At 35.3% G+C, this 17,000-nt stretch overlaps 1 protein-coding gene across 1 annotated transcript; it reads right to left on the bottom strand.

Moving 5' to 3' along the window:
- Window positions 1-1,270: 1,270 nt before the first annotated feature.
- Window positions 1,271-16,210, bottom strand: LOC111999080 (putative calcium-transporting ATPase 13, plasma membrane-type). The gene is made up of 2 exons (XM_065768260.1): window positions 15,264-16,210; window positions 1,271-4,159 (listed from the first exon to the last, which is right to left on the bottom strand). The coding sequence occupies exons 1-2, from the start codon at window positions 15,372-15,374 to the stop codon at window positions 1,271-1,273; spliced, it is 3,000 nt and encodes a 999-aa protein (XP_065624332.1). The 5' UTR covers window positions 15,375-16,210.
- Window positions 16,211-17,000: the final 790 nt, after the last annotated feature.

Below are 17,000 nucleotides of genomic sequence, written 5' to 3'. Positions count from 1 at the left end.
TGATGATGCCGTAAACTTCACCAGTGAGTTGCACGACGCTGGTACGCTCAAAACAAAACCTGCACAACAAAAAGGAAAGGGCCTCACAGAGAGCACCGGTGTGGTGCCGGCCAAATACCCTCCGAAAGTCAAGTTAGAACTTCTTTACAACTCTAGAGTGCTAGAGAGGGGTTAATTATGCGTACCTCGGCTTATGAGGGTATTGGGGCTTTTATAGTAGTAGAGGGTGGACCTTTCTTCCTTGGAGTAGAAGTCTTTTCCTTATAGGAATCCTTATGCGCGTAGATTGCGGGATCCTTTCCTTATAGGACTCTGATGCTGGGCGTGGAATACAAGCAATTTTCCTAAGACCCATGCGTGATGTTCAAGTTATGGTCTTCATGGAACCGTCAGCCTTTCAGCCGTCAGCCTGTACTTCCCTTCAGCTAAGTTAGCGTCAGTCTTCATGCGTTCAGTAGCCTAGGGGCTTTAGACTGCCGTCAGTTTTGCCTTGATCTAGTTAGTATGCATTTTGTTACATTTATCTTACGTCACAATTTTACCCGTCAGCCAAAACAGAAGCTGACGGGTTCAGCTTGGTACTTGCTATAATTCTTCCATATCATCACCCAACCAATATAAGTGGATGCTAGGTTCAAACAATTTTTCATTAATTAATGATTGGTATTAGTTTACTTTTCCCTCGACTTCATCGTATGAAATGAAGTGAAACCGTATCTTTCTTCAACCAACCAATGGTAACCCAGATTGTGTTTAGATGCATGGATAGCACATATAGCTTCACTTGTTGCAAGACTTTCCCAATATATAGCTCTTGTAGTGTTGATGTGATGCCACTATTACTAGCTTTGTGCAAATAAAGAAGATAAAAACAAGTTCCGTATGATTGTAAATTTAACTTACATTTAAGCAGTCCCAAAAAAACATGACTGAAACTGTCCATAGATTTGAAAAGAACAAATCAATAAAATATTTTTCTTAAAAAATACATCATATACTAACAAATGAAATATCTACAGACATGATTTTTTTTTTTTTTTTCTAAAAGAAAGCTATACAAAATTGGTAGTCCTTGTTTCATTTTCATTTTGAGAAATGTTATGTCCATAACATTTTTACAATATTTTCACAATAAATCCTAAGTGACTGGTTCTTATGAGTAGGCCCAAAAAGTAATTTTAGTTATGGATTTAAATTATATCAATAATAACTAATCACCTATAATTTATTGTGAAAATGATGTGGACGTAGCAGTAGCACTTCTCTTTCATTATAGGTAGCTAACGGGTATCCACTTGATAATCAAACCGATTGCCCAAGAAATTATTGCAAATCCAACGCATGTTCCCCATTGCCCCCAATTCAACCTCTCTGAACTTGTAAACTTTTTCAAAAGTTCTACCATGACCACCTGAAGGACTATGGTTATGGCAATGATTTCCATAAACAACTTGTTCCTAAGTATCCCTTCAAAAACATTCTTCTTCTTGAGCTTTCTTGCATTGAATTCATTGAAGACCTGACAAAGGACGAAAGTAGTGAAGATCAAGGTGTTATTTACCTTCTCAGTCACACTAAAAATTGATTCACCTTTGAATTGTAAGATCAGAAGGACTACAACCTGATATAAAGCTTGGGCTAAAAGGTTTCTCCACATAATGTTGGTAATAAGCGGCTTAGTTTGATCTACTAGTGGCTTCTTCATTAGTGCCTTGGTGGGTTGCTCTGTCGCTAGAGCTAAAGCACCCAAGGTATGTGTAATTAGGTTCACCCATAATAACTGGACTCCTGTCAACGGGCCTTTATTGACATAAATGACTGCCACTAAGTTGATTGTAATAGCAGCAACATTCATGGTGAGTTGAAACTGAATGAACTTTTGAATGTTTTTGTAAACACATCTTCCCCACCTTAAAATTTTGGCCACTGGAGCAAAGTTGTCATCCAAAATGACAATATTTGAGCTCTCCTTGGCCACCTCAGTGCCCTGAATTCCCATAGAAAGTCCTACATCAGCTTCTTTCAGTGCTAGTGAATCATTTGTGCAATGCCCAGTGACTGCAACCACATGACCCTTTTGCTTCAAACATTTTACCATCAGTAGTTTGTCGAAAGTTGAGGATCTTGCCAACACAAAAATTTTATCAACTTTCTCCATTCTCTCCTTTGGTGTGTAGTTTCTGAATTCAACACCTTCTACCTCTGCTCCACTCATGTCTTGATCAAGCCTCAATATTCCACATTCAGTGGCAATAGCTTTTGCTGTGAAAACATTGTCTCCAGTGATCATTTTGACATTAACACCTGCATATTGACAATCTTCCACAGCTGTCTTTATCCCTGGACGAGACGGGTCCTTAATACCCACCAGTCCTAATAGGGTCAACCCATCTTCTTCTATCGTTTTTTGTTTTGTGTCATGTTCTTGATCTTCTTTTGAGACTTGCTTATGTGCAAAAGCAATGCATCGGAGGTTGCTAGCAGCCATACCTTGAATAATTTGCTCAAATTTCATCTTTTCATCATCATCTAGATCTTTCATAATTCCAAAAGCATCATAGTAACTTGAACACATTTTTAAAATCATCTCTGCGGCTCCTTTCCAGTGTACGTGGATTGTGTTGTCTATCTTTCTCCTCGTTATGACTCCGCTTCGTTTCTTCTGAGAATTGAATGCTTCGACGTAAAGAATCTTATAGCTTTGCTTCAATTGTTCCATTTCCATGTTTAGCTCCAGAACAGCCCATGAAAGAATTGCTTGTTCAGTGGGACTACCAGAGAACTCAATTTCAAATCCTGAAGTAGGCCAATAAACACTACCGGTTGTGTTTAGAGCAACTCCTTCTTGTAGCAGTTCAAGAATATATGGAGGGATTGATGTGTAAGTAGCTGGTGCTTTGCCTAGCCAGAACTTGGTCACCTTCATTTTATTCAGCGTGAGAGTGCCTGTTTTGTTAGTGCAGATGGTGGTGATAGAGCCTATGGTCTCACACACAGACAACTTCCGCACCATTGCCTGGTCAGCCATCATTTTTTTCATGGAGTAAATCTGTGTAAGCTTGACAGCCAAAGGAAACCCTTTTGGAGTTACAACCTCGACTATAGTAATTGCAGCAGCTAAAATCCCTACCACAGCATTTAGTATGTCATAAACCTTGGTGGTGCTGCCATTGAACTCTTTATTTCCCTTCTCATCTTTTATATTCCCTGTGAAGTATCGATAGAACAAGATTATGAGAACGTGAAAAGCAACTGCCAAACCAAGCTTTCCTATTGATGAAGTTAGCTCTTTAAGCCGAATTTGTAAAGGTGTCTGGTGATTGGTATTACGGCTGCTGATTAAGCTCATCATCTCGCCCCATTTAGTGTTCATTCCAACTGAAGTGACAAGCATTCGAGCAGTGCCATCAATCACCTTTGTTCCAGAAAGCAAAAATGGATGGCTGCAATTTACTTCTACACGATCACTTTCCCCTGTCATGCTCGATTCGTCCACTTGTAATGAATGTCCATCTAAGAATAGCCCATCTGCTGGAACTTGATCTCCAATCTTTAAGAAAATGACATCTCCAACGACAATTTCAAATATTGAAATTTGTTGACGCCGCCTAGCTCTCACAACATCAATTTGGATATTGTTGCTGACCTCGGTTAACTTGTCAAATTGTTTGTTTTGCCTAAAATGAAATATGGCAGAAACAACAATGACAAGAAATAGAGCAACAAATATGCTACCACCATCATACCATCCTTGTTTTATTCCATTCTCTTTGATGCCGAATGCAAGAGAAGATGCAGCACTGCCTAAGTTGATGAGAATGCTATGATCCTTGAATTCTTTCACTACAAAATGAAAGAAGCTCTTTGTAGGTGGTGTTCTATACTTGTTTGAGCCGAAAGCCTCATGTCGGCGAGCAATGTCTTCAACATCACCTTGAATCCCACATTCAACATTGGTTTCAAGAGTGGATGCTACTTTAGAAACCCCTCCAATGTTTTGGAGGCTTTCAATTTTTTTCTCTTCCACAAGTTTAGTGAGTGTTGCTTGATCAACGTTGGACTTGATGTCCGGTTTGAGATCCACATCCACGAAAGATGCATCTTTCTTACTGGGTAGAGAATCTTTGAAAACAGATAGTAGGGCTCTAGAGCAATATATGTAAACAAAGGCGGAGTGCCATCTCTTGTTGGGTACGCTAAGCTGGGAGGAGTGTGGTGCTCCAACGCTGTCCAGGTTTTGTAGGATAATCATAGTCAACATAAATGATTAGCAAAGCACAAAATATAGGAGTAAAGAAGTAAAAAAGAAAAAAGATGATCTTTAAGATTAAGAAAGCAAGGAATTTTCTTTAATGAGTAATCCTAATCCTATCAAAAATAAATAGAAACAAATTAATGGAGCAAAGGGGAATGGAGATAATGTCGAAATGGATAAAAATTGATCGAGTTAGAATGGGACATTTTAGTTTGGAAGGATAGTATTTATAGGTAGGTGCATGGAGCTTCGTACGTACGTTCATATTTTCCGTATTCGAGAAATTTCCAGAAGGATATCATATGTTGTGTGTCCGTACTAACTGCTTTCATCTCACACTCTCACATATCACATTGGATGGATGTCGGTATTCGGTAAGTACAACTAAACTGCCCAAAAACGCGTCTGCTACTGCCAGCTAGCTGTTGCAATACACTAAATGTATGTATGTAGTACTTTTGGTTTTCGGCTGTCAACAGCCTGGAAAGCAAACTGAATTTTTTGCTACAGGTCAACGCAGCAGGAATCAAGGAAGCTCCCATTGCATCTTAGGTTCCAACTTTCGTCGCATGTTCCACGCTGCTTGGATTTGGAAACACCATACGTTCAGTGTCCATTTCAAAAAGTTTATTTAGTTAAATTTTTTTTTATCAAAATGCACGATCGACTCCCCGAATTGAAAACTTTGTAACACTTAGGTGGGGTTTGGATTGGGCATCTGCGTTTAGGCGTCTACGTTTTCCTCTTCTTTTTTTTTTTTTTTTTTTGGTCGCACGTGGTTCAAATTTGACAGAGAAGGCACTGTAGTGGTATTGTAGCGGCACTGTTTATCACTGTTCACGCAATAAAAAATATTAAAAATAGATCCCACGGTACTATTCACACATTTAAAAATTATTTTGTTACGGTGTTTTCAATTTCAGCAATAATAAGTTCAATCCAAACGGACTCTTAACCACTAATTTTATTTATTTATTTATTTTTTACTGTTAAGTCTAACAAAATTTAGCATTAAAAGACCAATTTACCCCACTACAGTTTGGAGAGAGGGGTAAATTGATATTTCAATACTTTATTCTATCGTACTTAATATTTAAAAACATGGTAGGGGATACATTGAAACAAAGTTACAACTTTGGGGATCAATCATGCATTTCAATAGTTTATGGGGCAAAGTATAAAATGATGTATAGTTTAGGCTTTAGATTGAAAAAGTGTAATTTTCACACACAAAGGAAAAAAGAAAAAAGAAAAAAAAAAGATCTTTGTAGTGGAGGGGAACACCAGTTTTAGGACCAAATTCAATGCCCTTCTCGCCAGTAAAGAACAATTGTGACACTAACCCAATCAAATTGAAACAAAGTAATGAAAACCGATCATTGTACCAAAATGAGAGAAAGCCCGAACATATTGGTCCGTTTGGATTGAGGGGTAGTAAAGTAGAGTTGACCCAAAATTAGCATATTTTCCGCCAACTCTACTCTACTCTACTCCTCTCCTTCCTCCCTATTTTCAGCCAATTTTACTTTACTCCCCATCCCTCCCCTTTCAATTTAAATGGGCCCTAAAGGAAAATGTGAGAGAAAGTCTAAGTTACACGTACCTAAATGTAAGATCCATGGGTATAACAATAATAATAAAATAAAATAAAATTGTAATGGAATCAAGGCATCACAATGAAGTTAATATCTGCTCTACTCATGATCTTGTTAAACTATCTCAAATTGTTGAGGAGACCACCTAATCAAGCCCTTAATCTTGCCGTGATTGATATAGCATGGAACTGTAGAGAGGCTAATTGGGTCTTGGCAATTAGAGTACTGTCAGCAATAATGAATAAGTACAACCTAAGAAATAATACCTAAGGAGGAAGGAGGTTACATGAAGAATATTGTGTACATACAAAGAGGTGAAATGTTGTGGTCAACATGTTAATATTCTATAATATATATATATATATATCATATTTTTAGTTTTTTAGTTTTTTTTTTTCCCATTGAAATAGTGTGCATGCTGTACGGTCATGGACTTGTGACCCTTAGCCCAAGGTCAAGAGCCCAAACAATTTGTACTAAAAAGATGGGGTTCCACCTTGCCTGGCAGATCAGTCTGGTGGTGATACCAACCATGAGTACAGTGCAACTCTAGCTCGGCCCAAATAACCTCGATAGTGCCTTGGGTAATATCACTGTCGAGCAATCATCGGCGTCTATTGCTAGTTCCAAGGCTCTTGTTTCCAATGTAAGACCCTTTTTTGTCAGGAATAATTTAATCGGACCCCTCCCACACGAGTGGTGAAACGGGTAATCATTATTAACCCTCTAAGGCAAGGCTATAAATAGAGGAACCACCTGAGAATAAGGGGTTGGACAATAGAGGGAAAAGACTAAAGAACAGAGAGAGCAAGTGAGGAAACCTCAGAGTTAAAGTGTTTGGCAAGGGATATAACCTATTTCGGTGGGCCTTTAACTGTCCTAAGGGGCTACCTATTGTAGGAAACCCATAAACCCACAATAATAAATAAATTGTGAACCCAATCACATGGTCGGCCCATTAGCCAAGGCTTGGGTGCACACACATGCCATGTGTATCAATTGTTATATGATATTTATCACTTCATTTTTCCCCTTTAATTTCTAATTTAAAACATTTTTTATTTGTGAAAATAGAGAGAAGAGAAGTCACAATTGTTTATAGCCACAACTTTCTCTGTCTTCCTTTTATGTTGCATGATCAGGTGAGTATAATGTTTTAATCAATTTGTTTAGTGAACTTTGAAGAAAGTGTATTTAAGGGGAGGGATATGTTGATTCTTACTTCATCGTAACTAATATGCTTGACGAAAAATTACTAGGTATTCCCGAAGTACCATAAATGTATACTCTCTCCTCTCACATGAATGGTGGGTCCCACCATAAATTTAATTAGTATGACCCACCATTCATGTGAGAGGAAGGAGTATATATTTATAGTACTCCAGGAGTACACAATAATTTCTCACACTCAAACTATGTTGGAAAAGTATATTACTTTTATTTTTTTTAATAGTTTGTCCTAGGATATCCTTATTGCTTTCTTATTAGACGTCTTTGTTTTAATTTCATAGATGAGAAGAATTCCAACCTCATTTGCTTTTAATTTAACATTAATTTATTCATTCTTTGTAAGATCTCTTATTTAATAATATTAAAATTAAAAGCAGGTTAGTATGATTTTTTTTTTTTTTTAAATTTTCTAAATGAAAGAAACAAGCATGTGGTTGCACAATGCACGTGTCACCAAAACTAGTTATTAAAACTAACTAGAGGTCCATATTTTCTCTTCTATTTTTATCTCCTAAAGGTCAATATTTTTCATTCATTCTAATTCTGATTTGATACATTTTTCAATCACAAAAATACTTAGGGGTGTGATGAGATTTATGCATTTATAGGAGAAATAATTTTTTTTGCAAAATCTAATTACAATTGTAATTATTTTTGTGATTGAAAAATGCATCAACCTTGAATTAGGATGAATGAAAAAATTGACCTTTATGGAAAAAAAAAAAATTAGAAGAGGCTAGTATTAATGTATTAAAGTCTCAAAGTAATGATTTGCAAATCTCAGCTTCTTTTTTGTTTTTTGTTTTTAATTTGGTAGTTAAAACAATGTAGGGTGAGATATTTGAATCCTAAATATCTTTGTTAGATATACCAAGAAATACCAATTGAGCTAAAAAAACTCTTGCCAAATACTTTTTTTTTTCCCTCAAAAGCCAAAACCCTATATGTTTGGATTTTTTTTACCTCAAAGATATGCTTTTATTTTTAAACAATGTAGAAGTTCATAATATGGACATCATTTTTCAGTAAATTAAGAATGTTAAGTTTCAATTCAAATATCAAGATTAAAAGGGACGTGTTTGAAAAAAAATCCTACTATTTTAACTTTATGTGCAAGTATAGATGAACCCTCAAAAAAAAAAATTTTGAACAACTTTTTTTATTTATTTGGTTAGATGATTTAAATAATGGTGTAGCTTATCTTGCCACTTACACGTAGGCATTTAAAAAAAAAAAAAAAATTTGTGGTGGAGTAGTTTATCTTTGTGAGCTTCAAATCTGCTAAGCAGCTAAGCCGTCATGATGAAATGTGACGTGAGGACATTTCTTGTGCATAATTTTTTACGATTATCTAAACCAATAGAATTTTTTGTCCTATCAAGTGTCTTCAATTTAAGCATCAATTTCGAATTTGGGTGTTTGCAATAACAGGAAGTCTACCAAATAATAGGATGGTTAAATAAATATAAAATATTGATCTAAAAAAAACAATAGTATAAACAAAAATAGTTTTTTTTATTATAAAAAAATCCAATAAAATGGACCAAAAGTGCAATTGTAAGTAAAATAAATGTGAAATTTCAAGGTCTATTACAACCTCTCACGACATATTTGGCTAATAAACTGCATCATTGTTACAAATTCATATGGAGTTTTGATTGAGCACCCATACTTGTGGTTTAGAATCTTGACATTGAAATTGATAGAAGGTAAATTTTCTCTTTAGAATCATGTCTATCCTCTTTGAGATTTCAACTACTTCAAGTCCTTTTTGACTTTTGTTTCACCCACATGCATGAATCCTGGCATCAAAAATCATAATGAAAAACTAAGGCCATCACCATAAATTCGTCAAATTTGACAATAAGATCCGAAAAGCTATTCGCTCACCGAATACAATTATTCCTACAAATCATAACCATTTGAGCCAAAAATCAAAACTAAAAATCATTTACATACGGAGTAGGAAAATCAGGAATGAAACAAAATTTCACCCCTATAGAATGCAGTATAGAAAGAGAAGCAGAGACAAACAAACTCTTAAGAAACAAAACACGCAAGAGCATGTCATTCGAAGAAACTCCTAAAGAACCAAAAGAGAAAACCATGGAGCTTAAAGAAGGTACCACTAGCACTAACCTAGCCTTTATCCCAATACTTAGGTTCCAGTTGCAACATTTACAAACCACTTGCTGCCAAATGCCAATGCTCACAAGTAGAATATATTTTATATTAAAATTTTATTATTTAATTGATATTTAAATATATAGAAGGTCTCAATTTAGTATTCACCTTAGGCCCAAAATACATAGAGCCGTCTTTACCATTGATTTGATAAAACAAAGACAAAGCCGTGCAGTTGAAGAAGAACCATCGGTTGAGGGCTGCGATAGCATGCGTGGGTTTTGAAGGTGATGACAGCTTCTACCTATGGATATAATACGTACCTGTAGACTATGTTTACCAAAATAAAAACAATTATATAAAGGTAATTAAATAAAATGAGAAGCAAGAAAACCTTGTGCGGAGTCCCTCCATCTACAACTCAACCTCGGTTTGCATCTCTCACATAGCGGCTGTGTTGGTATAGATGAGGGTGATATAGAAGTGATTTGATAAAACTGAGTAACTGACTGCATTTGAAATTGAATTTCAATTTTTAAACTAATGGGAGAGTGTAATGGTTTTATTGGGCATTTTTTTGGTAAATTACATATTTAAACCTTATCATTTACGCCATATTTCAATTTAATTTTTAACCTTTCAATAGTGTTATTTTAGCTCCTAACATTTCAGTACCGTATCAATTTAGTCCCTTCTATTATCTTATAAATAGAAATTTTGCTAACGTGGTTACCAACCAAAACCATTGATGTGTCAATAAACTAATTTTCAATTTTGACCGTTTGCAACATCAACAATTTTCATCAAAGAGATAATGGCATGGACTAAATTGACACGGCTAAATTAACACGGTACGAAATGTTAGAAACTAAATTGACACAATTAAAATATTAGGGACAAAATTAAAACTTGATGTAAAAAATAAAAATCAAATACATAATTTACCCAGCATTTTTTGTCCTCAATTCTTTTCAGTGTAAGGGTATTTTATCACCAAAATGTTCAGAGTATAGACATAGGCCGACATCATCCGGATCTAAAAAGTAAAAACTGTGGATGTTTTGTGCTGTCAAAAACAAATTGAGAAGAAAAACAAAACAAAACAACACAATGTAAAAATCCTCTCTAAACTTCCAAACAAGCCATTAAATAATACTCCAGTATAGAGTACAGATAGAAGAAGAGAATAGATATAGGTAGGGCCCGTATAGGCCAACATCATCCGGATCTAAAAAGTAAAAACTGTGGATGTTTTGTGCTGTCAAAAACAAATTGAGAAGAAAAACAAAACAAAACAACACAATGTAAAAATCCTCTCTAAACTTCCAAACAAGCCATTAAATAATACTCCAGTATAGAGTATAAAAAAAAAAAAATGAAGAAGGAGAAGTGATAGAGAAGAATGGGTTGGAGAGAGACGTTACTTGATGGGACAAGTCATACGGGTGGGTCCCATTCTTTGCTTAATTTTACAAAAATGCCACTGAAACTCAATTCTCAAAAACTAAAAACACCTATTTCTTGTTTTGTGTTTCCATTACTCTAACTCAAAATTTGTGACTTTTGAGTGTTGGACACAATGTGAAAATCAAGTCAAACAAAAAAAATTTGTGTGGGTCCCATGTGTTTTGATAACTCAGTTATGAGTTTTAAATCATATCACTCAAAACTCCTCTAAACCAAACAGGGCCTAAGTGATGGAAACAAAAACTGAAAACACATTCAAACAAACTACTCAACCGTGAGACTCACTAGTTTTGAGTTATAGGTAATGAAAACAGAGTTATGGGTGATCGAAAACTACAAATCTAAACAGTCGCTCTTTACATCATTAGCTGTGATATATGGAATTTTTAGATATTTAACTACACAGGAGGTGATGTGTATAACATTTCATATGATGTGACACAAGGTTTTCAGGTCATAACGTCAAACATCGAGACTCCACGGGTCACACTTGAAGTATGACATTTCCAGAAACATGCTTTGGAGGTTTTGATGTATATATATTTATCGTATTGGATATATTTTTTAATTAAAAAAACCACTTTCTTTTTTTGATTAAAAAAAAAAAAACTACTTTTAAAAGAACATATTTGATGATCTTTATAAAAATATTGTTTTCAAAAATAAATTTTTAAAAAAATTGAAAATACTATAATAAACTATTTTTACATGGTCTACCTCAAAACTATTATTGATACCTATTTTTGCTAATCCATGCCCAAAGGTCCAATGAGGAGAAATGCCCAAGTCAGCCCCAGGAATGATTTGGGGTGTGGACAAAGAAAAGGTAACTGGGCCATTCTCCAAGAGCTCGAAAAGTAAGAAAGCACACAAATGTGGCCCAAGCAATGGCCGAAAAAGAAAGGAAATTTGTTGAAAATAGAAAATAAAGCCCAAAGTGGGCTCTAGGGCCCTAATGCATAGGAGTAGAATGAGTTAAAACTAGGGAGGGAGTTATTTCTCTGTTTTGGTATCAAGTTGTATATAAAGGTAGAATTCGCATTAGATGTAATTCATTCTTTCATATTCAATAAAAAATCAGCTTCTATTTAGAGAGAGAGTTCTGAATTTTACAGAAGTGACAGTATCAAGTGGCGTCCAAGCACAATTTTTCATTGCTTCCATGAAAAAATTCAGGGGAGGTGTTCTCTGTTCCAAATAGACCGGAAGACTACAACTGCTGATTGTGCCATAAAGGTTTGGTGATAGATCTTGATTACGCCAAATAATCTTTAGATATATGTTACTTGAATTTATGTTCTTAGCACAATTGTTGTAAAATGTTTAGAAAGTAGTAACTAATCTTGGTGTTAAGATCTTAAATTTAACATTCAAACAAACCACAGAAATACATGATTGAAACTACTCTTTAGATATGAAAAAAAAATAGATCAGTAAAATATTTTTATTAATTTTATGACGTCAAATACTTACATATATCATTATATCTTATGCTACAGTGTGAACTAAAACAGTAAAATAAAAAATAAAAAATACAAAGCATAAAATATTTGCTTCGAAAGCCTAGAGAATTATTGCTATGAATACAGAATATTGGAGAAAAGCCCGGGGAGGAACCGCGGTTGAAGAGGATTTTGCACAGGTCTCATTCCATGCTTGTTGCTTGTTGGAGGGGTTACACTCCCCAGTCCTTAATTCTATTTCATCCTTAGGTAGCTGAGCAATGGTGTGTGTGGAACAGGTATCCACTTGACAATACAACCGATTGGCCAAGATACTATTCCAATTCCAATGCACACACCCCATTGCCCCCAGTTCAACCTTTCTGTATCTGCGAACTTCTTCAAAAATTCCACCATGACCNGTAGCAAATCACCCAATACTATACTCAAGCCACTACCCTCTAATACGAACTTCTCAAGATGTGGGAAAGTACCTAAAGACCCCCCCCTAAATAGGCGAAAAGGAAAGAAACAGAGGGACAAAGGGCCCTAACCTTAGAGCTACTAAGCATAGGACTCAAAAAAGAAGAAGGGTAAAAATCCTAGAAAGACCGAAAAGCACAAAAAAGCCAAAGAAAAATCAGAAATTGCCATAGAGTTATCTACTTAACGAAAGAAAAATAGCGGGAGGAAAGAAGTCATACCTCAAAAGCGGCAGGAAGAGAGGGCAAAATGCAAAAGGTTCACACCAACAATGGCAACTCAGAGAACATAGAGCAAAAGGGAAAGTGAAAAGTAAGGAAGAAAGAGAAGGAAGGTAGTTTAAAAAGCTAAGCACAGAAAACTGAAAAAAAACATCGGGAAAACCGAGAGTCACACGAAGTGGAGCATTAAAACCACCCCTTAGGTTGTGCCACGTGGCCACCACACACCCAGTGCCGCCACTGAACATTAAATACAGAGGGAAATCCCAAGAGAGAGAGAGAGAGAGAGAGAGAGAGAAAAAAAAAAAAAACTTTTCGCCTCTTGGTGATCACCACCACACAGACGACCACAGAGCCTGGGGGCAGCTGATGGGACTGACGAACTCAACTTCCATGGACTATATCATCGTTACCAACGAGGTCATCCCTTAAGACGAGCTGATCAGATGTCCACATCATTGACGAAGGTAGCAAAGCCATTCAATACGGGTAATAATACCTCAGGCGGTAACAAAGACAACTGTATGGACTATTGGAAGCCCATTGAAGTCCGCATCATTGAGCACAAGGCGTTACCAAGAGGGACATTAAAGCCACAATAACTGCCACAACGGCTAAGGGTTGTAGAAACATATACAAGGCCCTCACAAGCACCAGCACAAGGTATATAGACACACCTAAAAGCATTCCAAGTTATTTTGATATTTTGTTGTTTTCTGAAAGCTTTCTTATACTGACTTTGGCATTAGAGACGTTGTGGCAGGCACTACACTGGTGACCACCTCAAGGAAGCTATCTTACCAATTTCCCGGTAGCACAGGCGAACACCTGGCTCTGTCTAGACGCACACACAACGACTGACAAATCTGCACTTCATCAGGTATGTTTCTCTTCTTTGTTATTTTTGTGTTTGTGTTTTTTTAATTTATGGTTTTTCTTATGAGTAATTAAAGCATGAAATATATTATATAAACCTCTATAAATATTTCACCTTTATGATTTGTCCGCATCAATTATTATTTGAGTTAAACTTAAAGGTATAGGAAAACAAAGAAAAAAAAAACTTTGATATATTCATTAGGGATTGATGAAAGACTAATAGCTACTTTTCTTGAAGAGCTAAAAATGTGTTGGCCTCTCTTTGAACTTTGTTTTGTAGGATTGTGTGGAAGATGGATATCTAAGTCAAGAAGGCATCTTGGCATCTCATGAGATTTCTCTCTTAACATGTGAAATGTCATGTGGAATCCATATATACCGTGGAATTCATAAAATTAACTCATAAGATAATTTGTCATAAGCATATATTACAACTTTTTAAGAGAAATTTACATCTATTACTCTTTATTTAATTTTTTTATAGTACATCAATTACTTTGATCTACTATTTGTGTCAAGGTCAAAGTTGGATTATTCTTACTTTTTATCTTAAAAAAATATGTTTAGTTTTTTTCTTCTTCTCTTGTTTGGTTTTGCATTTATGAATTATTTGTACTCATCTTTTTTCTTTTCTTTTTTCCTTATAGGCTTTATCTATTAATTATTTAAGAATTATCAAATTTTGTATTTCCTCCTACAACAAGGGTTTCATCTTTTTTATTTCTAGGTTGTATTTGAGTTATGCTTATATGTGAAGTGACAAGCATCCTAGTCGTAGCCATCAACCACCCTTCGTACCAAAAACAAAATGGATGACATACAATTTACTTCTACATGGTCACTTTCCCGTCATGCTAGATTCGTCCACTTGCAATGAATGCCCGTCTAAGAATAGCCCATCTGCTGGAACTTGATCTCCAATCTTTAAGCAAATGACATCTCAACGACAATTTCAAATATTGAAATCTGTTGACGTCTCCCAGCTCTTACTACTTCAATTTGGATATTGTTGCTGACTTTGGATAACTTGTCAAATTGTCTGTTTTGCCGAAGTTACTTATGGTGGAAACAGCAATGACTAGAATATAGCACAACAAATATGCTTCCACCGTCATACCATCCTTCTTTTATTCCATTTTCTTTGATGCCAAACACAAGAGAAAGAACAGCACAGCCTAGAAGGATGAGAATGGTAAGGTCCTTGAAGGCTTCCACTACAAAATGGAAGAAGCTCTTTGTGGGCGGTCTTTTGTACGTGTTTGTGCCAAAAGCCTCGTGTCGGTGAGCAATGTCTTCAATATTGCCTTGAATCCCGCTTTCAACATTGGTGTTAAGACCGATGCTAGTCTATCAATGCCTCCAATAATTTGGAGCTTTTCAATGTCTTTCTCTTTCACAACCTCTGTGAGAGTTTTTTGATCGATTTTGTGAGACTTGCTTGATCAGTTTTCAACGGTTGTCTTGATTGAGATCCAAATTATGAAAGAATGGGAGGGTGAAATCTTGGTATTTTTCTTCTTGATAGGGAAGTCTTGAAAAGAGATAGAAAGGCTCTATAATAATAGATGGAAACAAATGCCGAGCGCCATCTCTTTTTGGGTTCACTAAGGGTGTTGGGTACATCAAGTAAAGAGTGTATGGACTCCAAGTTGTCTAGGATAATACTAATAGTAGGCATAGTTAGGGAAGCAAAGGACGAATGTACGTAAATTTAGTGGCTTACTATAATTAAAATAATCTCTTTAAGAAAGCAAGGATTTGACAATGTAGTAATTAGAAGGCAAGAAAAGCAAACAATTATTTTTTTCACGAGTAAATTATAAAAGGATGAATGAGCAAAAAGGTTTTAGGAGATTTAAAAAAATCAAAACAAAGAATATTACTATAGAGATTTGGTTTATGAAATAAGGATTTGTTTGGCTAACTTTATTTCGTATACTTAAGTATGTATAACTTTTAAAAATCTTGCTTTTTAATTTTGTTTCGAAAATAAAATAAATATATACAAATAAAATTTTGTAAAACCTGGAAGTTGGAATGGAGTAGGGGTAAAGTATACTATAGAGAATCGACAATGTAGTAGTAAGAAGAAATAAAATTATCGCATTCTACGTACCCAAAATGATATAATTGTGACAGAGAATGATATTATTAGGAAATGAAAGGAGCAATAATAAATGTTTGTAAAAGAGAATGGAGATAGCAAATGAATAAAAACAGTGCTTAATTAAGAAAGAATTGGAGCTGAAACCTGAAGAAGGAAATGGGAAGCAGAAGTAGATGATGATCTCTGGGGCTATTATCGGGAAGCAAAAGGAGTTTGACAAATGTACGTAGGTAGGTTGTAGTAATTTTAGAAGGCAAAGAATTGAGATGAAATGAAAAAAGGGATAATGTTATGTATAGTTCGCGCTTCGCGTGTCGGTCAAACTAATAAGACCGTGTATGATGAAGATGAAAGATCTATACAACTTCTTGGCTGATGCGTTGCTATTACTCATTTGAGCATTGAGGATGAGGATGACGGTCCCTGCCACCGCCATTAATCCACGCTCCTTATTAATATAATATTATTACTTACGTTGGATGTCATAAGTAACCCGTACGATACGCGTCTTCGCCTTCGCTTTTGCAGTCAACACGAAACCTTTCAATTCAATGAAAGTTGAATATTATTCATCAGGTATCCCACGAAAAATGGTTTACTCGTTTTATTTCTTCTAATCAAAATACAGAAAATGAGGGAATTAAAATGTACTTATATATTGTCCAGAATTATTAATCCGAACCACTCACAAATCACAATCACAAACCAATCCATTACTTGATCCACACCATCCATATAACAAATGGTATCAAAGTCATACTTGATTTGAAAGGGCAATGGTCGGAACTCTTGGACAATTCAATGTGCTTGTTTGGTTTTAATGACATGAAAATATTCTTTTTTTTTTTTTTTTTTTTGGGGAAAAGAAGATGAAAATATTCTAGAACATTAAAGAAACTACTTGAGACAACTCGATCATTTCATACTACCCAAAATCATGAAGTGAGCGTTCTCTCATTTTAATGACATTGAGGACCACGCAACACAAGTTGAAATTTTAGAACCTATTAGTATTATGCCTGTGCGTTGCACGATTTTAGTTAGAAACTTTCAGTATAATTTTATTGAGAAATAATAAATTAATAATCTCTTGAATCTAGATTATATAAATTGCATGTAAATTATTGTCCTTAAAAGTATCAAGCAATCAAACAACATATTTATATGAAAAATTTCTAAATTTAATAATTAAAAACC

The sequence above is a fragment of the Quercus suber genome, unplaced genomic scaffold (genome assembly GCF_002906115.3).
Source record: "Quercus suber isolate HL8 unplaced genomic scaffold, Cork oak 2.0 scaffold_914, whole genome shotgun sequence".
In the NCBI taxonomy this organism is placed as follows: Eukaryota; Viridiplantae; Streptophyta; class Magnoliopsida; order Fagales; family Fagaceae; genus Quercus; species Quercus suber.
The sequence above is the reverse complement of the archived record's forward strand: the minus strand, read 5'-3'. Positions and strand labels throughout refer to the sequence as shown.

What these genes read in the sequence shown, in the direction of transcription:
- LOC111999080 (XM_065768260.1), bottom strand. Translation starts at nt 15,374, where the DNA reads ATGCCTACTATTAGTATTATCCTAGACAACTTGGAGTCCATACACTCT. An exon ending in GGCGCTCGGCATTTGTTTCC is followed by an intron (nt 4,160 to 15,263) that starts ATCTATTATTAT and finishes GCCTTTGTTTAC; the next exon opens with ATATATTGCTCTAGAGCCCT.